Source organism: Ochotona princeps, chromosome 11, assembly GCF_030435755.1.
Source record: "Ochotona princeps isolate mOchPri1 chromosome 11, mOchPri1.hap1, whole genome shotgun sequence".
In the NCBI taxonomy this organism is placed as follows: domain Eukaryota; kingdom Metazoa; phylum Chordata; class Mammalia; order Lagomorpha; family Ochotonidae; genus Ochotona; species Ochotona princeps.
In genome coordinates, this window is record NC_080842.1 from 38,764,663 (window position 1) to 38,785,174 (window position 20,512).

At 48.7% G+C, this 20,512-nt stretch overlaps 1 protein-coding gene across 2 annotated transcripts in view; it reads left to right on the plus strand.

The window, feature by feature from the left end:
• DPYSL2 (dihydropyrimidinase like 2) overlaps window positions 1-20,512 on the plus strand; it is a 102,855-nt gene that overhangs the window by 62,850 nt on the left and 19,493 nt on the right. For both annotated transcript variants that reach the window (XM_004579074.4, XM_004579075.4), the window contains exon 4: window positions 18,601-18,765. In XM_004579074.4, coding sequence (XP_004579131.1) covers window positions 18,601-18,765 — 165 coding nt within the window. The remainder of the gene's footprint in view (window positions 1-18,600; window positions 18,766-20,512) is intronic.

Consider the following 20,512-nt stretch of genomic DNA (forward strand, 5'->3'; position numbering starts at 1 on the left):
GTGTGCAAACACTTAGTTCTAAGGATGGTCGTTGTAATGATGTTTATAGTGAGGAATAGTGAGAAACAAATGAGCAAAATAGCTTAAGTAAACGATGGCCATCTCTAGGAGAAAATAAAAGTAGGATATAGTTATTTAAAACTATTATGGGAAATATTTGTTAATATGGACATATGTACAATATGCTGATGGGAAAAGGGCTGCCATGATCACTGTGTCTAGTCTGATGCTACTTTTTCCAGAAGAGCTTTACTGAGGTATTAGTTTATATGCTATGACATTATGATACTACGCTCATAAAGTTTGTGTGTGTAGGTGTTGTGTGCTAGCTTTGGGGAATTGCACTCAAAGGAAATTTGTAAAGCAAAGTTCCCTTGGAGCTGTTCTTTGCATCCGGGTCTTTATCTCTTAACTGGGTCATTCTTGGAGGGGAAAGGGACCATCCTGTTGGCCAGTGTTTACCTTTAAGGATGATGGTGCTGGGCTGGCAGCAGTGGAACCCGGACTCTCAACTGTTCATGAGGTTGTAAAGAGTAATTAAAAGTTCCTTGAACAACAGTCCCTTATCAGGCTTCAGTGTTATTGTCCAGATGTACTGGCTGGTATTCAGAGTCTTACTAATCAACTGAGGACAAAGAAAAAAAAAAGCCCCATTGAACAATCAGCCTTCAGCCTGAGATGCCAGCACACGATGGTACCGCGGGTACCAAGGCTGTGGCTCTGGCTTGAGGACTGTCGGGCTATGTTTTCTGCTCTGTTTTTGAATTCAGTCCAAGTTTTTGGAGGAAAACACCCATCAAATTATGCTGGCTACGGATCGATCCCAGTCAACATATGACATCACCCTCTCTTCCTTCCCTGCTGAACTTTATTTGGAGGGGCTTCAGGAAGAATTGTGCAACAGTGAAATAAACAGAGAACCGAGTCCAGACTTCTTGCTTTTGTTTCTGAGGTTAGCACCAACAGCATAGTGGATCTGTCTTTTACCATCCACAGTGAGGCCATGTCCCAGCAGCTTTTGTACACTGATGGGATGGTTCTTTGTCCACGAGTGTCCTGTGCACACTTGCTGTTGTTGGCAGCGGGCGCTTTTGTCTTTGAAACCCATTGTACTGCAATAAATGATGCATGTATTCTAGGTGTCAGGGGTGTTTTGTCACACAGGTGTGTGCATCTCAGTTAATTTCAGTCCACCTTCGCCCAGAAGACGTAATTAAACTGTACTGTAATAAGATACTAGAGTTTGCACGCAGACTTTAACAGGAATGTCCACTTGCCTCTTTTTTATCCATTTGCTCATTCTTTTTGACATTGACCTTAGGGCTTTAGGGGAATATTTTCACCTAGTTCTGCCTATGATCTATGTGAGCCCAAATGTTTCTGTTGATTTTTGGCTTGTGAGACTGAAGGTCTTTAAGATTACAGTGGAATTCCCTACCCAACAAGGAAACAACCGGAAGGAAAACAGAGTCCAACCCACTGTTTGCACGTGGAAGCTTCTTGGCGTGACTTTTGTGTTTTGTGATGTTGCTCCCAGCCCTGTAATCTCTTATTTTTGGCAAGCCAGCTCTGAAACTGTGGGCCTGTAGCCCTTGGCAACCCAAAGCAGAGACAAACAGAGGAAGCAGCATTACTCACATGTTTCTGCAGCCACCTCATCTGGCCTGGCACCGCCGGCTGCCACCCCTCACTGGAGGTGGGACTCCTCAGAGCTCAGGGTGGCTGGCAGTGGTTGGCCTGGTCCTTGGTAGAGCACATTTGATTGCTCCCCAAGGCCCATGGTCACTGTCACACTGCAGTGCTGTGCCTCCTTGCTATAATTTGCTCATAGTCTGGGATTTCCTTCTGGTAGCCTTTGTGGTGAGAATGGGACGACTCTTCCACTTCCTTAAAACAGCCAGCAGTCCCCAGGGGGTAGGGCAAGGAGCTTGTCTCCATTCCCACCTCCCTGCCTTGCTCACACTGGCACACATACTTGTGCATACACGTGTGTCCATGCATGTGCATGCCTGTGGGAAAGGGGCAGGGAAGAGGCAGATCATCCATCCCAGCCTGAGCACCGCCCTCCCTATTCTTGGGGTGCAGGGGTGGGGGATTTCGAAGTCACCAGTAGTTCTGTTATTCTCAAAGCTGCTTGAGAGGAGCCCCAGTGAAGTTTTGTGAGAGCTGCAAGAGCTCATAGAGACGGGATGGACTTTGTTAATGATGACTGGCTTGTGAGATCTGCTCTGGTTGGCAGTTTTACTTGCACTTGATACCTAATGGAATAGGAAGTGAGCTGTCCATTCCTAACATGTTCCATTTCACGGACCATTACTGACCTCATGGGTGGGGATCTGCTAATAGAGGAGGTGGGCTCAGTGATTCTCGCACCAGCATTGGCTCTTGCTTCGTGACCCATGCCCACTCTTTGTAGGAATGGGACAGAGTTGTTCTGCTTTTGATCCTGCTGGCTAAATGACAAAAAGTTCTGGACCTTTCTTGAGGCACCAGGGCCTCTGGGCTTGGCTCAGTAATGCATTTATCCACTCCCTTCCCCAACCTTGCTGTTCTCCTGAGGACCTACTCCCACTGAGTCCTCCCCTGGCTCTCAGGGTGTGTCTGTCTCCACCAGCAGTTTCAGAGGGTACCCAGCTGGGCATCTGGAGAACACTGATTCCCTGCCAGCAATTGTGTCCAGGGCTTTAGGCCCTCAAGATAATCTCCTCTTATGCCAAGTTCATCTAGGGCCTGCTCTGTTGAGCCCTTTATAAATACACCTTGAACCAACCCTGTGAGTTGGAACTGTTGGTTAAAATACTGAGACCAGGGCCTGATGCATTAGCCTAGTGGCTGGGGTCCTTGCCTTGCCTGTGCTGGGATCCCATATGGGTGCCAGCTCTAATCCCAGCGGTCCAGCTACGCATCCAACTCCCTGCTTATGGCCTGGGAAAGCAGCCGAGGACGGCCCAAGGCCTTGGGACCCTGCACCCATCTGGGGTCCTTCAAGGGAGGCTCCGGGCTCCTGGATTCAGATTGGCGCAGCTGTAGCCATTGCAGCTAGGGAGAGAGTAAACAGACGGAAGATCTTCCTACTCTGTTTCTCCTGTCTATATCTGGATTTTCAATAAAATAAAATAAATCTTTAAAAAGACAGACACAAAAAAAGAAAACTGAGGCCAAAGTGGGTCCTAGACCCTAAGCTGCCCCATGTTGTAGGTGGGATACAGGCTCCATGCATTCATGCCTTTAACCCGGACACTATAAAACAGGCATGATCACCACCCGAGGTTTGCAGGTGGGGAAACTGAGCCACCAAGGGGGAAGTAACAATGGCACAGTCAAGATTCAAGCCCAGACAGAGAGATACTGGGGCTGCAGCCCTGAGCGTCTGCAGGCAGTTTCCTGTAACTTTTCATCACTTCCCTGGCCCCTGCGTGTTCAGTGTGGACGGTTCTGGCCCTGGAGGCTGTAGTCACACAGCACTGATTTTATTGGTTCTCTACCCATTCTTTCTTGACTGAGAGAACATCCAGCCCAGCTTCTCAGATGTTGGAGCTGCAGCCCAGCTGTCTGAGCTGCATGTGTGGGGAGTTGGCAATGCTTGAGGGCTGGGGATATGTCCCCTGAGGGTCTGTGCTGGGTGCTGGGTCTGGGAGAAGTCCCTGTGTGAATGCTCAGAGGAATCTCAAGATCACATGCCCACTAGAAGCGAACGTGTGTTTGTCTTTCCGATGCTAGAGTTGGATATGCCATGCATGTGGCATTTTTTCAGACTCAGTGTTAGAATGCCTGTCTAATTACAGGAAACAGAAACCTTGTCCTGCACTTGACCAATAATTTGAACATCTCTTGGAGCAATTCTGCATAGACCTGGCTTTGTAGCTTTGCTTTTGGATACACTTAGCTGGGATCTTTTCACCTCTGGTTCTCCTTGCCTCCTCCCCAGGTCACGATTTCGTCATTCTGCTTTGGGGATGGCATTTCCTGCTCAGTGTCTGAACAGAAGCGTGGAGTTGAAACAAAGCACTGCTTCTCTGTGTGCCCAGGCAGCTGTAGGCTGGGGGGAAGGTGGAAGGGCTTCCTCCACGCCTGCTGCTTACTTGCCTAGATTGGGGACGCTTCAGCGAGTAGGTTTAGCCAGGGATTGCTGTGGGGTCAGGTCAGTCCAACTGGGAGAAGGGTCAAGGAGTACTAGGACTGAGCTGGAGGGCATAACTGTTGATTCCCCTTCTTATTGTTAGTCACATCTCGGTCCAGCTGGTTGATCAGAACTCTGGTGTATTTCAAGTGTTGCTTAGTCCCCTACTTGAATATAGCCTGAAATAGAGAGTGCCTGGTGTAGCGAAAGCAGCTTTGTGTTTTCCTTCCTTCAATAATAAGCAAATAACATCGAAATACTAGTGCCGCTGGGAGAGACGTCCTGATGGCGTTACTGGTGGAGGAGTGAAGTGGTAACATTTGAAATGTTGTTTTAAGAATCCCAGCCCATCTGCTAATCCCAGTCTTGGGACTCTGTCCAGAGAAAATCATTTGAACTTGGGAAGAGTTCTTTGTTCATAAACCATTATTATATATAGCAGGGGGAAATTGGAAGAGATCTGAAGCTTATTCCATAGTAAATTCCCCCATGAATTGTACTCACTAATAATTATGAGGACTCTAAGACAATGTGATATTAAAAGAAAATCCCACAATTAAAAATGAACACGCTGTGTGGTTACATCTGCATAAAGTACATGAACTTGACAAACCTGAAAGATGATACAGGAAGACTTAGTAGCTGTTAGAGTGGTGGGGTTGTTGGTCATATTTTCCCCTCTTATTTAAAAAGCCAAAGGAAAGGAAATAGCACAGACCTGGATGGAATTCCGGGCTGGCTGCATCTGTTTATGTTACTTTTCAGCAACTCTGGAAACTTTCCCGAGATTCTGATTCTTCACCTGTAAATGATAGAACAGTTTCTGAGCATCCTGACAGCAACCTGATCCCAGCCACTGTCAGTCTGTTGGAGTAGAGCTTGCCAGGCTTGCTCATGTCGACAAGCTAGAGTGATGAGCAGTTAGAAGCCTCGTGGTGCACACGCAGTAGATGTCCTTTAAGCACTCCTGCTGGTTGTTTGCTACTTCTGTGGGTATGTGTTCAGGCACTGCTCCTGGTTGGATTGAACCCTCCCTGCAGACTGCCCTCAGACTATGCATAGCCATTCAAATGTGTGACAGCAGGCTCTCCTGTGGCCAAGCAAAGACATTTCTGGTCAAGTCGATCACTTGGAGGGCCTCTTCCCCACATCCATCCTAACCTCTGGTCGCCTCTGGTGAGCTCATTCTTGGGACCCTGGTCCCATGCCGCCTGCAAATGGGTGTACTTCTTGTGATGAATCTGGGAGGGAATTTCTGGTCTTGGTTTGGTTTATCACTCAGAGGGTTTGCACTTCTTAAACGACCCTTTGTCACCACACACAGACTTTCTTAGTCTGGCGACTTTGATCTTGGAGGCCGGAGCCCATGTGCAGTCTATGTCAAACCTCCAAAGGAAGAGAGTTTTATGATGTGCGGAAAAGTCAACAAGCTCTTTACTTGATGGCCTGGATGAACTTCCACCAACTCACATTGGCTCTTCGCCCCTCTGCCCAGTGGGTGAGGTTCATTAGCCACCCATGTCAGTGAGCCTGCATGTGTTTTTGAACAGGGTAGGAAGGATTAGAAATAGGATGTTTTTTTTTTTTTTTTTTTTTTTTTTGCTAAAGATTTATTCATTTTATTACAGCCAGATATACACAGAGGAGGAGAGACAGAGAGGAAGATCTTCCGTCCGATGATTCACTCCCCAAGTGAGCCGCAACGGGCCGGTGCGCGCCGATCCGAAGCCGGGAACCTGGAACCTCTTCCGGGTCTCCCACGCGGGTGCAGTGTCCCAAAGCATTGGGCCGTCCTCAACTGCTTTCCCAGGCCACAAGCAGGGAGCTGGATGGGAAGTGGAGCTGCCGGGATTAGAACCGGCGCCCATATGGGATCCCGGGGCTTTCAAGGCGAGGACTTTAGCCGCTAGACCACGCCGCCGGGCCCTAGAAATAGGATGTTGTGGCTACTGCTGTCCTCAGAAACAGGAAGGTGGTTGTCTGTGAAGGCTGTGGCACCAGCCAGACTGCTCCATGCCCACAGTTCAGGTTCAAGCTCCTGTACAGTGCCTGATGAGGCACATGGCCTCCCATGTCTGCCTGGTGACAGCTGCTTCGCCCTTGCCTGAGATTAGGTACCAGGTAACACTTTGTGGAACCCTAAAAGAAACTTCACCAATGTGAGATTGGCATCATCACTATTATGTAATTGCAAACTGTGGTATGAAACGAAACAGTGGCTCCATTGTCCCCTTCCTGTCTTTGAAGATTTTCTGAAGAGGAGAATCTGGCTTCCTAAAGCAGCAAGCTTTGGTTGAGAGGTGCTTGACTTGGGGTAGGATGAACAGCCAGTGATGAAGCTGGTGCTAGAGCCAGAGTTCATGTAGGGTGTGGAATCTGGGCCTTCCCCTAGCCCCTCCACCCTCAGCCTGGTGCTCTGACTGCTGGTTTCACAGTTCTTCCAGCTGCTGGAAATGAATGGGTAACCCAGGACATGGGAAAGGAGTGTGGTGGCAGGGGGTGTGGTGGGCCACAGCGCCAGGTACCCCATCAGCTTTGTGTTGAGTCGCCTCTGTGTATCAGGTGCCCTCCTGGACAGTGCTGTTGCCAGGGGTGCCCCTGGCTCGGGAGCTTATTGCAGGGCTGTACCTGAGCCTCACAAGGGACCTTCCAACCATCCATTGACAGAGCTGAGCCAAGACATGTGCTGAAGAAGTCTGTGAATGCAGGAGGAAGTTCCAGAGAGAAGGAGAAGGAGGAATGAGGGAGGAAAAGACAGGCAAGCACAGAGAAAGGAGCCCCAGGCAGGCCAGCCCCAGCTGGGGCAGCACCGGTTGTTCATCTGTTCAGCACTCAGCTCCCAATTTTCCGGGCCAATATCAGAAATAGGAGTGGAAGCGAGTAAAATAGGCTGGCCCTGGGGCCCTGGCGCTGAACCTGAAGGTGGAGGAGCAGGAGAGTGGATGAAGAGGAGAAAAAAGGAGGTCTCTGAGTCAGCAGGAGTCTTGCCTGGAGTCTGGCGTGTAAGGCAAGCAAGATGGGAGGATGGAGTGCAGCAGGGCATGTGTGGGGATGCTCCCAGCAGGATTAGGCAGATGTGCAGGGGCTGCAAGGGAGTGGGAGGTGAAAGAGTGTGGTGTCAGCAATGCTTAGCTCTTCCCAGAGGAGATGGAAAGAAAGAGCCTGGGCATTGGGCACAATCATCTCACAGGTACATCCTTCGATGTGCAACCCCGTCTGCGCCTCCTAATTATCCCATAGTTTGTGTCTTCTCCCTCTTTGTTTACTCTGAGGCCGCATGACCGTCAGGCCATTTGTTGTATAAATATATTTCCTTGAGGCCTGCCTCTTCCCCGTTGTTCCACCAGGCTCTGGCCTCAGGATTCTGGCAGTGCTTGCTGGATGCTGAGCAGTCACTGATGGAGCTGCTTGGCTTATGAATATACTTATGTTTATTTTCAAAAGCAAAATTACATGAAAGGAAGTTTGGGGGGAAAGAAGAGGACAGCTCAAGCGGCCAAAGGTCTGAGCGGTTAGGAGGGTGGATTTATGTGTCCTTAGGTCCATCCATGGGATGGGAATGAGATCATGTCAGCTGCAGCGTCAAGACAGAGTCTCCCTTCTCAGGGAACCCATCGTCTCGTCCTCTGTTAGCAGGCCTGGTGAGGAGCAGGAGCTCTGAGGTCTGGAGTGGGCCCTGCCTCTGCTCTGGCTCAGCCTGCATGGCTGGGTGTCATTCTGAGTTCCACCAAGAGCCTTCCTTGGTAGAGGCACAGGTGGTAGGGGTGCTATACAGCTTTTATAGGCTAGGCCTCTGCCTGCTTTGTGTTCAGTAGCAGGTGCATGCTGCTTTTTTTTTTTTTTTTTAAGGTTGATATTTTACTTGAATGGTAGAGAGAGAGAGAGAGAGAGAGAGAGAGATCTTGCATCCACTTGTTTGCTCCCCATATGGCCACAATGGGAGAGGAGCTTCTTTCGGGTCTTCCATATGGGTGCAGGGGTCCAAGGATTTGAGCCATCCTCTGCTGCTTTCCCAGTCCATAAGCAAGGAGCTGGAAGGGAAGTGGGACAGATGGGATGTGAATCAGTGTCTGAATAATCAGAAGAAGCTTAGCCTACTGTGCCACTGTGTCAGCCCCATAGTGCCTGCTTCCTCATCCCGCTGTTCCTCAGATTCTTCTGGGGTTGATGTTATCTCCATCTTAGGGACTGTTGAAAAGGTTAAATGGGGTAACTGTGGTATGGAATAGCACCAGATACATAGGAAGTGCTGGAGAAGTTGGAGCTGTTTTTCATGACAGTGGTCTTCCAACGCACACACCCAAGGCAGCATTCCAGAGGGCTGGGGCTCCAAGTGCAGCCACAGGGCAAGGGTCTGCCTGGAGACTAAGTGCTGCTTAAGATGCTCACATCCCCTGTTAGGATGCCCAGGTTCTGGCTCTGTCTCCTGCTATTGTAGAATTAGGGAGGCAGCAGTCATGGTTTCACGTGAATGAGTTCTTGCTGCCTGCTTATGAAGCCTGAGTTGAACTCCTGGCTCCTGGCATTGGTCTGGCCCAGCACTGGCCTTTGTGGGCACTTGGGAAGCACAGTGGTTGGGATCCATCTCCTCTCTCCGGCGTTCTGTTGGTCTGACTTTCACAATCAGTACATAAGCAAAAAAAAAAAAAAAAAAAAAAATGCAGCTACCATGAATTTGTATGGATCAACAAGAAAGCTGTGTACTCCTAAGACTTTGGCGTAGCACCTGGGGTTCTTAGGTTGTGGTGTTGGGCTGGTTATTCCCACGACTGTGCTGCCCACTGCTTGATTACTTTTCTTGCACTTGTGCTGTCTGGTCTTGGCTGTGCTTGGTGGGCACCTCCTGTATGCCACTCCCCTCACTTCAGGGTGCTATGCTATAGGGATAAGAGAAGAGAGTAGGAGCAGTAGTTGGCATATTTGGGAGCCCCTCTTGTGGTTTGCTGAGATTTTGCTCCTGGATACTTGGTGCTGTAAGGCTGTTGTCATTGCTATTTTGTAGCACGGGCATTCTAGATAGTTCAAGCTCTTAGGAAATAATTTCTTTGCATCATGGGAGAAAAAGTGTGCTTGCACAAGGGCTGTAGTTCACCCAGGCTTCAGAGACACCTCAGTATCTCAAAAAGTGCATAGAAGACAGCGCTAAAGAGACTTCTTTTGATGTAAAAGAACCCATGCATACAAGAGATTTCAAGAAATTCCTGGAAAATATATATTATGGAAAAAGTAGGCATACAAAAATTTTCACAGCAAAATAAATTGACCATTTCTATTTTTGAAGATTTGTTGATTTATTTGGAAGAAGAGTTATATAGAGAGAAGGAGAGGTAGAGAGAGAGTAAGATTCTGTCTGGCATCTGTTGTTCATTCCCCGATGGCTGTACCGGCTGGGACTGACCAGGCAAAGCCAAGAGCCCAGGACTGCACGCAGAGTTTCCCTGTGGGTGTCAGGGGCCCTGGTACTTTGGCTGTCATCTGCTACCTTCCCAAGTGCTTTATTAGGGAGTTGGATTCGAAGTGGACTAGTGGGACTGTGAACCAGCGCTCCAGGGGTTGCCCGCATCCTAGGTAGCGACTTCATCTGCTGTGCCGTGATGTTGCCTCCAAACTTGCCTGTAATTCCATCTTCCATGAGTGTTTGAAGCACTCTGTGCCACCCAGGTGTATGCATGGGTGTTTTTCTTACAGAGGCATGTGACCATGTTGTCCTGCTGGTATTTGCTGGGCAGGTCTCTGTCAGCCTTTTCCATATTCGCTGGTTTCTGCTCTCTCTGGACCCATGTGGGTTAAGAGTGCTAGTCCCCTGCTGCAGGTGAGGTGGTTGAAGCTGCAGGAGTCACGTGATGAGTGAGTGATAGGACTGGCTGGTGTGTGGTGTGTCTGACCCTGCCTGGTCCTCTGGGCCCTCTCCTGCAGGTTCCCTCTCTGTTCCCAGGGGCCAGATACTTTCTCTTTGCTTTCTGCCTTTTTGTTCGGAACAAAACAGGCTGTCCTTCCCAGCAGGCGGGGCACACAAAGGCTCTTATCTCTCCACCACAAAAGCCATTCCCTGCCTGGCTGATGAGGTCAGCTGCCAGCCAGTGCACAGTAGCTGCCAGCTGGGGAGGGCCACGTAGATAAGTCACTGGCTGGTTTGTTTGTGTGCTCATCTCTCTGATGGTTAGCTTTTAATTTGAGTTAATTCATTTATCTGAGATGAGAAGGGGAGAGGCAGATGCACACACAATTCAAAGCTGAGAATGAGATGGTGGGTGAAAGAATGACACGGTGGGGACTTGGAACGTGAGTCTGTTCTGAGAGAGTCACACTGCAAGGAGCAGGGTGAGGTGTGCATAGGACAGACAGCAGGTTGAGTGCCACCTCTTGGTGCGGCTGTGTCTGAGGTTCTGGGGGGCTCTGTGCATCCAGAGGTGGGATCAGGAGGACTGGGTAAGTGGAGGAAAGGGCTGGGAGCTCCCCAACTTCCCCACTTTCCTCTGCGACCATGCCCTAACCCCTGGTAGACTTGGAGTGTGCATCGGCTCAGCTGCCGCCTGTGCAGAGTGGACACTGTGGGATGGCTTTGCAGCATTGCTGTATTTTAACTAGGAGGGACCTGGTGGAGAACTGACTAGAAATGCTCACCACCTAGTCTTTTAAAAACTTGTGGTCTTAAAACAAAGGGGGGGGGGACATAACACGATAGCCTAGTGGCTAAAGTCCTCGCTTTGCACATGCTGGGATCCCACATGGGTGCTGGTTTGTGTCCCTGCTGTTCCACTTCCCATCCAGCAGTGGACACCCTGCACCCACTCTTCAGCTCTTGGCTTTGGATTGGCTCAGCTCTGGCCATTGTGGTCAGTTGGGGCGTGAACTGGCAGACAGAAGATCTTTCTCTCTGTCTCTCCTTCTGTATGTAAATCTGACTTTCCAGCAAAAAATAAATAAATCTTTTTAAAAAATTAAAAGGGATCAATATTTGGTAAATGGTTAAACTTGCACTTTTAACCATGGGACATTTCCTGCATTTCCTATCAGTACGTGGGTTTGAGTATGAACTCCACTTCTGTTTCTAACTTTCTGCCTGTGTGCACCCTGGGAGGCAGCAGGTAGGTGATGGCTTCAGCACCTGAGTGCTTGCTTTCCACGTGAGAGACCTGGATGGAATTCCTGACTCTTGGCTTCAGCCTGGTCCAGCCCCGGCTTATGTGCATAGGAGGAGGGAACCAGTCTAAGACAGATCTGTCTGTCTACCTGTGACTTCGAATGAATAAATTATTCCTATTGGGAAACTAGGGGAAAGATGTGAGAATGTTTTTCTTCTAATTTATTTTTTAAAATTATTTTGTCTTTTAAATTTCAATGTTTTGGGCTCGGCAGCATGGCCTGGTGGCTAAGGTCCTCGCCTTGATCCCATATGGCCGCTGGTTCTAATCCCGGCAGCTCCACTTCCTCTCTATCTCTCCTCCTCTCAGTATATCTGACTTTGTAATAAAAATAATAAAAAAATTTCAATGTTTTATTTATTTGAAAGGCAGGGTGGCAGAGAGAAGGAGAGACAGAGATCTGCTATCTGCTGTTTGACTCCCAAATACCACAACGGTTGGGAGTGAGCCAAGCTTAAGCCATGAGGCAGGAACTCCATCCAGGTTTTCCCACAAAGAGAGGCAGAGACCTAAGCGCTTGAGCAATTTGCCATTGCTTTCTTGGAGGGCATTAGCAGGGAGCTGGAGTGAGCAGCCAGGACTCGAACTGGTACCAGTTTTGTAGATGGTGCACCACAGTGTTGGCCCCAAGAGACAGTTCGAGATCCTTCATCCATTGTGCTCAGAAATGGAGCTGGGACTTGAATCTAGGCACTGTCATACAGGATCCGGCATGTGGACTGTATTACCACTGTACCAAGAAGTTCCCCAGTCTGTTTCTTTTATAACTGCTTATGAGCCTACAGTGATGGAAAAAAAATTGGTTCAAGAAATTTGGAGTCTTTTAAATACTACTGGCTCCAAAGGGGACCTTTGTTTGGGTTTTCAAGGAGCAGCTTATTTACTCTGTGTCTGACCCTTTGCCAGTATGCAACAAGCCTGACAACCGGATATCAAACCCCCCTGCAGCCTCAGATCGGAGTGGGGCAGAGGCCTGCCCAGCAGGTGGGAGCCGGAGTACATCGTACTGCAGGGCAGCAAAAAGCCACAAAAGACCATGTAGTAGAAGAATCCGTTTGTGTGCCGTGTCCAGAATAAGCAAATCCAGAGCGACTGGGAGTAGCACAGTGGTGGCTTGGGGCTGGGAGTAGCAGTGGTTGGAGGGAACAGAGAGTGACTGCTGATGAGAGGGGGTTTCTGTTTTGGTTGGCGTTCTAAAATTAGACTGCGGTAATGATTGTGCAGCTCTGTGAATGTACTCAAAGCCACTAGCACAATGAGAGGATTGTGTTGTATGTGAATCGCATCTCAAGAAAGCTCCAGGAAAATGTAGTGGAGCATCCAGGGTTGTGGCACAGCCCGTTAAGCCCATAAACCACAGCTAAGGGCTAGTTCAAGTCTGAGTTACTCTGTTTCTGGTCCTGCTCCCTGTTAATGCACTTGGGAATGCAGCAGATGAAGGTCCAACTTTTTGGGTTTCTGTCACATATGTGGGGGACCTAGATAGAGTTTCTGCTTCTGGCTTTGGCCTGGCTGCCATGACCATTTGAGAAGGGAACCAATGGGTGGAGGATTCTGTTTATCTGTCTGTCTCTTCTATTTCTCCCCAATGTCCAAATAAATAAATCTTTAGAAAAAGACGTGGAAGACAAAGGAGCCCCAGAGCATCGTAACTGTGAGGAGGACGGAAGAGAGAAACAGGCCTGTGATTTGGGGTCTTGGGCCCCAGGGTGCTTCTTCTCCCTTATCCTGGCTGGAGGGTGACTGGGGGTTGAGTTTCCCTTCTCTTGGGGCAGAAAGCCCAGGCAGGTCCCCAGGGAGCGGGTGTGTGAGTTCCGTGCAAGTTGACTTCCAGCTGCATCCTTGGAGGGGACATGTTGCTCCTTCCGGAAGCGAGGGCGACCCTTTGCCCTGTTCCCTGAGAGCAGCTCTCCCCAGGAGAGCTTCTATGGAGAGGGAACTGTGGGAAAACATGCAGAGGCTTTTCCCGGATGCATTTCTGCGTGTTGTTTGCTCTGGGAGGAAGCGAGTTGATGCTTCTGCCTGCAGTGCTCAGCTCAGTCTGTGTACTGACTTTCCTAGGGGTCATCGTGCCGGGAGCCTGCGTGGGATGGGAGGGAAGCCACCGTGTGGCAGCCAGGGGTGCTGTCGGATGCTGTACATGCTGCTGCTCTGGGTGAGGTTGGAGGAGGCAGTAAAATCAAATGAAAGATGATTTGCACTCAGTGCCATGGTGACCTGAGTAAGGGACTCACTTATTTTATTTTCATTTACTTATCTAAGATTTAGTTATTTTTATTTGAAAGGCAGTTTTTAAAAAGATTTGTTTATTTTTACTGCAAAGTCAGATTTACAGAGAGGAAGAAAGACAGAGAGGAAGATCTTCTGTCCGATGATTAACTCCCCAAGCGGCCCCAACAGCTGGAGCTTGAAAGGCAGATTTTAGAGAGAAAAGAGACAGGTTTTCCATTCACTGGTTCATTCTTCAAATGACTGCAGTAGCTGGAGCTGAACCCATCCAAAGTTGGGAGCCAGGAACTTCCTCTGGGTCTCCCATATGGGTGCAGGTACCCTAGGGATGGCTTTGGGCTATCCTCTGCTGCCTTCTCAGGCCATTAAAGGAAGCTGGATCAGAGGTGGAGCAGCCAGAACACAAATGGCACTGCAGGCTGAGGATTAGTTTGGTGTGCCACCATGCTGGGCCCTTGGGGTTCACTTGTGAGGAACATAGATGAGCAGGTGCCAGCCTGGTCTGCAGAACCATGACCTGCATGGTGAGGCCCAGGATCTGTGTTCACCTACACCTGCGGATCATTCCTGGGCGTGCTGGAGTGAGGGTAGGTAGCACTGAAGGTTGGGATATCCTTAGGGATTCAGGGTCCTGAACCCTCTGCCCCGCTGAGGCTCTGCTGGTCCGTGCCCTTCCCTACTGTGTAGTGGGGCAAGTGGAGGCAGTGGTAGTGGGTGGCTTGGCAGTGGGTGGCAGCGTGGAGGAGCAACAGACTTCCTACAGGTGATTTGCTCAGATTTCATAGGTTGAGGGAGGGGAAGAGAAGACCAGGGAGGAAATGAGCTTAAGAAAGATGATTTTTTTCTCTCCCTCTTAAAACAAAAAAAAAAAAAAAAAGGAGGGGGAGGGCTTTTTATCATTACATATTAAAATGTATTAAACGTGCTGCGATACCTGGTACTATCAGAAATGAATGGAGCAAGAGCACCCAGGAGCAGAACTGGGTAGTGTGTCTCTGCAGTAGGTGTTGAGATTTGAAATTTTAAGCATTTTATCAAGTGTTAATACTGTCAGAATACATCATAAAAGTCACCATAAACTGACCCGGGGGAAGGAGTATTCAGTGTCTCTAAGCAGTTACTGCTGTCCTCCTGAGAATCAATGATTTATCAGTCCCAGTAGAGATCAGGGAATGGTAGAGTCTTCTTCATTTACCCTGGCTGGAGGGTCTAACTCTAAATTTAGAAAGTATTTAAGAACTAAATGTTACTTACCTGTTTTACTGGTAAAAGATCGTCAACAAGTTCATAGAAAATACATCTTATCAAAAAATTCTGTGTGAATTATAAAGTATGTACACCAAAGTTAATGCTTTCAGTATGATTCTCCAAGAACTTCTTACAGTATCCTGTGTCCACACACACACACACCTGTGCATACAGACAGCTGTGCATATGTGCACACACATACATAGCCACACGCACGCACACATACGTGCACACTTCTGTGCATGTAGGCATGCATAACAGTGCATACACGCATCTCCTCACATGTACATCTGCCACACACATCTGTGTACTTATGTGCACACACATGCACACTTGTGCACATACACACACACCTGTGTGCTTGTGTGTCTCATTCTGAATTTTGTATATTGCCACTATTTGTCCTTCTTTCACTTCTGTTTCCAGTTCACCAGACCCTGATATGTGAAGCGCCTTGATATGCCACCTTAAGACTTTTGGGAAGAGGAAAAAAAAAAAAACAAAAAAACCCACAAAAACCAAGATACAACACAGAGAAAAGACTTAGAGAAAATACTCCTAAAGTCTAGCAGGTTAATTTTTGGAGAGAAGGTCAGATAGTGTAGTGACTGGATTAAATGTGTGACTCATTTTTCCTAAAATTATTTATGCTGTGACATTTTCTTCTTGAAATTATCTCATCAGAAAAATGTTTAGAAAGCAATTTCTGACAATTTCCACCTGTTCTTGTGTCATCAGTGAGGGGGTTGCAGGTGTAACTGAGGCCTCACGGCCTCTCTGGGGGACCCAACAGGAAAGGCTAGTGGGGGTCTCCAGGAGACAGGTGGTTCTCCCTCCACAGGGTCCACATTTGTAGATTCAACCAGTCGCAGAGTTTACACAATCAAGGGGAAAAAAGGCCCAGAAAGTCCCCCCAAATTTACCTTGTGGAGAGCACTGTGTTGGCTCCATGTGAATGAAGCGATATGTAGGTGCTGTCTTAGTATAAGTCATTGAGGCTATGTACAGGCTCTGTGCACAAATGTGTTGTTTTCTAGAAGGGACATGAGCCTCTATGGCTCTTGGTATCAATATGGGTGCTGGAACTTGCCCCTGCAGATCCCAAGGGATAGCTGTGCATTTTTGTTGTTGGACCTGATCTCACCCAGTGGCAATTGAGAGCTGGAAGCAGATGTGCATCTGTTGATTTGGAACTTCTACATCTGGGTGTTCATTCCCTGGCCTGAGGGTGTTTACAGCCTAGGGATCAGACAGTACATGAGTGAGGCTCACATGGAAACCCTTGCCAATGGTGATGGTAGCCCTGGGCTGCTGACGCTCAGCTCTGACAAGAACGAGGAGATGCCTGAGGTGTAGAGCAAGGGGAGTGGGATTTCCAGAGAGGGGACACTGCCTGCACCAGGGCCTACAGGTGCACAGGAGCTGGCCAAGCACATGAACTAAGAGATGTTTTGGTGGCTGCGGGTGATGAGCACAAAGGGGCCTAGGATGCCTGGGTGAGATTAGCCTGGAGCCAACCTGGCGGGACCAAGAGAAGGAAGGTGCATTTTACCCTGGACTTGGGGGTTGCTCCTGAGGGTCGGAGGAGGGCAGTTGCAGTGTGTGCACTTGCTTGCACTTAATGCTCCTGCTTAGCAAGGATGGTTTGCAGAGGGGAGAGCGGTGCAGCCAGGGGGACTGTGGAGAAATTTCTTTCAGACCGATTGCTATAGGGTGGTGTTTTTGTATGTGTCTTGGGAAAGGCACACCACCTAAGAATGTTTTATGTTATTAGCCTTTTATCCAGGCTTGCTTGTAAGGTGTCTGTAATTTTTACTTTAGTTAGATAACATTATCATGTTGGACATACCAGGTTTGTACCTACCTGTTTAATTACAGACATCAACAGTTTCAAAAGTCAATTTTGACAAAAGAAAATTAGGCCTAGACAGACTCATTTCTGATGTGGACCAAGCCAAGCCCAGTTGAGCAATTTAACAACGCCTGCAAGATTTAATCCGTTTCAGAAATCTGAGCTCAGGCTGAGCTGGAGTTTTCTTAGCTCAGAACTGCTTACCTGGAAGTTGAAAATCTAATATTTTATTTATGAAGAATGAGGCATTGCTTTGGGCTTCAATAATACTAGATTCTATCTCTCTCTTTTTTTTAAAGAGTTATTTATTTGTATTTGAAAGGCAGATTTTGCTGAGAAAAGGGGAGAACCTGCTGCCTACTCCCCAAAAGGCTGCAGTGGCCTGAGCTGAGCTGATCCGAAGCCAGGAGCCAGGTGCTTCTTCCCAATCTCCCACATGGGTACAGGCCCAAAGATTTGAACTATACTCTGTTGCTTTCCCAGGCCATAAGCAGGGAGCTGGATCAGAAGTGGAACAGCCGGGACTTGAACCAGCGCCCATATGGGATGCTGATGCTGCAGGCAGAGGCTTAACTTATTATGCCATGGCGCTGACCCCTGTGCTATTGTTTTAAACTTTCACTTTATTGTTTTTAAAGATTTATTTGAAAGGCAGTGAGGGATAGACAGTGATCTTTCATCTTTTGTTTTACTCCTCAAGTGCCTCAAAAAGCCTGACATGGCCAGGCTGAAGTTGGGAACTAGGAATTCATTCCTTGTCTCCCACATGGGTGTCTCTCCTTAACAGCCAAGTACTTAGGCTGCTTCCCAGGGTACATTTTACCAGGAAGCTGAACTCAGGAGTGGAACCAGGTCTCAAACCCAGTTCCGTGATGTGGGAAGTGGGATCCCAAACAGTGTGTCAACTTTTGCATCCATGCAGTTTTGTACAACTTTGATTTGGCTAGGACAGACCCTTTCAGTTAGCATTTTAGTGCTTCTGTGCAGAAGATGGGTAAGAACAGTCTCCTAGGCCTCGTGTGGTCACAGTCACTGGCCGAGACCTCTCCAAAAGCCTGGGAGGGATGATAGCACATGCAAAGGGCCTGGGGTGGGAGGGGTCGGGCTGGTATTGTATTCACTGAAAGACAGCTTGTATAGTTAGAGAGCGAAGTGCAGTCAGAGAGGGTCCTGGATTGTGTCGTAGAAGTAGGCCAGGGCTGAGCAGACCTTGTAGACGACTCATCTTTCTATGAAGAGCCACAGAAGCCACTGGAAGTTTTAAATGGAAAAACAGTGTAAGATTTCATTTAATACCTGTGCCAAATGTGTGTGCTAGGTAATATTATCCCCGCAGAGGCGTAGGGCAGAGGAGGTGAAGTAGCTAACCCAAGGGCACCTTGCAGGTAAACAATGGCGCCAGGAAAACACCTCAGGTCACCCTCAGTCCAAAGTCATTTGTCCTCCCTATCAGCCTACCTCAATGACCACCATTTGAGAGTGCTTTGAACTTAAGATGAGAGATTTCCCTTAAATTACAAAGTGGCATTATGCTGCAGAAATGTGAGTGGCCGTGAGAGAGTGGGCGTGCCTGAGAGCCTTGGAAAGGCTCCGTCTGCATGGCCCCGCTGCAGCGCCTTCGAATCCCTGGCTCTCCGGAGGGGGGATGTCTCCCAAACAGCTCAGAGGGTTTGGCTGCCTCGCTGGCCACTTGACACCGTCTTTGTCTGCAAGGACCTGTCGTCCATGAAACGTGCTTTCAGGGATTGTGAGCTGGGAAATCAGATCTGGGCAGTTCATGCATGGTTTCACCGGAGCCATCCTTCCTATGCCAAGTTTCTGCTTTCTGCTTTGTCCCTCCTGGGGGTAGTCAACGGGCTTGAGTGGGTTCTTAGGAGCTGCTTGCGGAGATCACTGTCTAGATTGGGAACTCAAGAAATCTTATTCAGGGTTCAAGTGGGAACACACTGGCTGACCCCTGACCCGAGGAGCTCGTGTGGATGACCAAAGTGCTTTTTCCTTTTCAGTTGACCATGTGGTTCCTGAGCCTGGGACCAGCCTGCTGGCCGCCTTTGACCAGTGGAGGGAATGGGCCGACAGCAAGTCTTGCTGCGACTACTCTCTGCACGTGGACATTACCGAGTGGCACAAGGGCATCCAGGAGGAGATGGAAGCTCTGGTGAAGGATCATGGTAGGTTGTGCTGGCTCAGCGCCCTCTGCAGCCATTTCCAAAGCAATCTACAAACAGGCACAGTTCTTAGAGAATCACAGATCCCACTCGTGTCTCAGGCATGGACGTTACCCTGGCAAGGAGAGGACACTTGCTTAACCCGATGCTGCACTGTTGACCTTCCTGCTGGGACCTGCTCTGATGTCATAGCCACTCCCAGCTTGGTGGTGTGAGGGCTTTTGTGTTCTCTTGCCAGGCTGGCGAGTTGAGGTTGCAGCAGGAGTGCTTACCCTCGAGGGGTGACTAGTGAGCCTCCAAGACAGGGGCCTCATCAGTTCACAGGGACCTTGAGGGTTAGGTACCCCCGGAAGAATCAGTTTGATGAACAGCTTCCAGTCCAAGACAGCCAGAGAGGTTTTTCCTGTTTCCTAGAGCTATTTCAAGAAGCTCATCTCCCGGGGCCTGGGGAGGCTGGGGGCGTCTTTGCTATCTCAGGGGTGCCTCTGGGGCTTTTTTTTTTGTCCACAAAAACCTTGGGTGTTCTTGTCCTAGAGCTGGAACATATCCTCCTCCTTTCTGGGGACTGGATTTCTGGAGTTCCTGGCTGATTGCTTAGGTTTTGCCCTTCAGGGAAGTTCCTACTGCTTTAGGAATTCTAGAACTTCCAGGCCCAGAAGTGTTGTTGCTGTGATAAAATGGCTCGAGAGAAATCTGGAAGCCTGGGTGGTAGATATTTGTGGAGAGGGTCTGACGAGCCCCAGAGCAGAAAGCTGGAGCTCTGGCTTCCTCCTCTGCCCTGGGACAGATGAGCTGTGTGACTTTGGACAGATCACTGACATGTTAGGGATCTGATTTATTTCGTTTCATCTTCATTGGTCTCAGAGGCAGAGAGAAACAGAACCAACTCCCATTTGCTGAATCCTACCCCAAATGCCTCCAGTGGCTGGGGCTGAGTTGGGACTGAAACTGACAGTCAGGAACTCAATCTAGGTCTCCCTGGTGGGAAACAGGAAGCCAGTTCTCCGCTGTGTCCCAGAGAAGCTGCAGTGAAGAAGTGACTCCAGGGACTCCAATGAGGAATCAGTGCAAATTTCCTTCTGGGCTATATATGCCTGCTCCCTCCATTTGATACCACATGAGGGTGTGGGACTAGTCCTCTGAGATTCCTTCCAGTTTGAAGACAACACAGGAAAGAAAGTAGATAAGCTTTGGCCTTTTTTGTTGACTATTGAAGCTCTTAAGAGATTTTTCCTGTGGATACTTACAAATTCCACTGGAGGTGGGGAGTTACCATGACTACTGTTGCCTAGCAAGGAGAGAAGGACTGGGATGTTCAGGGGCTTTCTGCTCAGGCATCTGCCAGCACCCCCCAGGTGGTTTGAATTCTGGGCCTAGGCTCTGAGGTTGTCAGGACAATTGTTTAGAAACCGAGATGCATGTTGGGCAGGGATGCTTGGTCTGGTGCCTTGGGAGGTGGGAACTCCGACGCCAGAATGAGCCTTGATCCATCTGCTTGTCAAAGTGATGGGCCTTTTCATATATATAAAAAAAATGCTTCTTAAAAGTCAGCACAGAGGGCAGTCTATTTTCCAAAAGGAAAGACATTTGTGAGTGTTCTTTCCTTGTGCACCGAAATGTCACATTTGTTTCTTGTGCAGAAGGCTCGTTTTGGGGATGACTCAGCTCGTTTTGGGGATGGCCCAGCCCCAGTGATCCCCATTCAGCTTTTAGAATTGTGAATCAGGTTGTTCTAGATATGACATCTCAG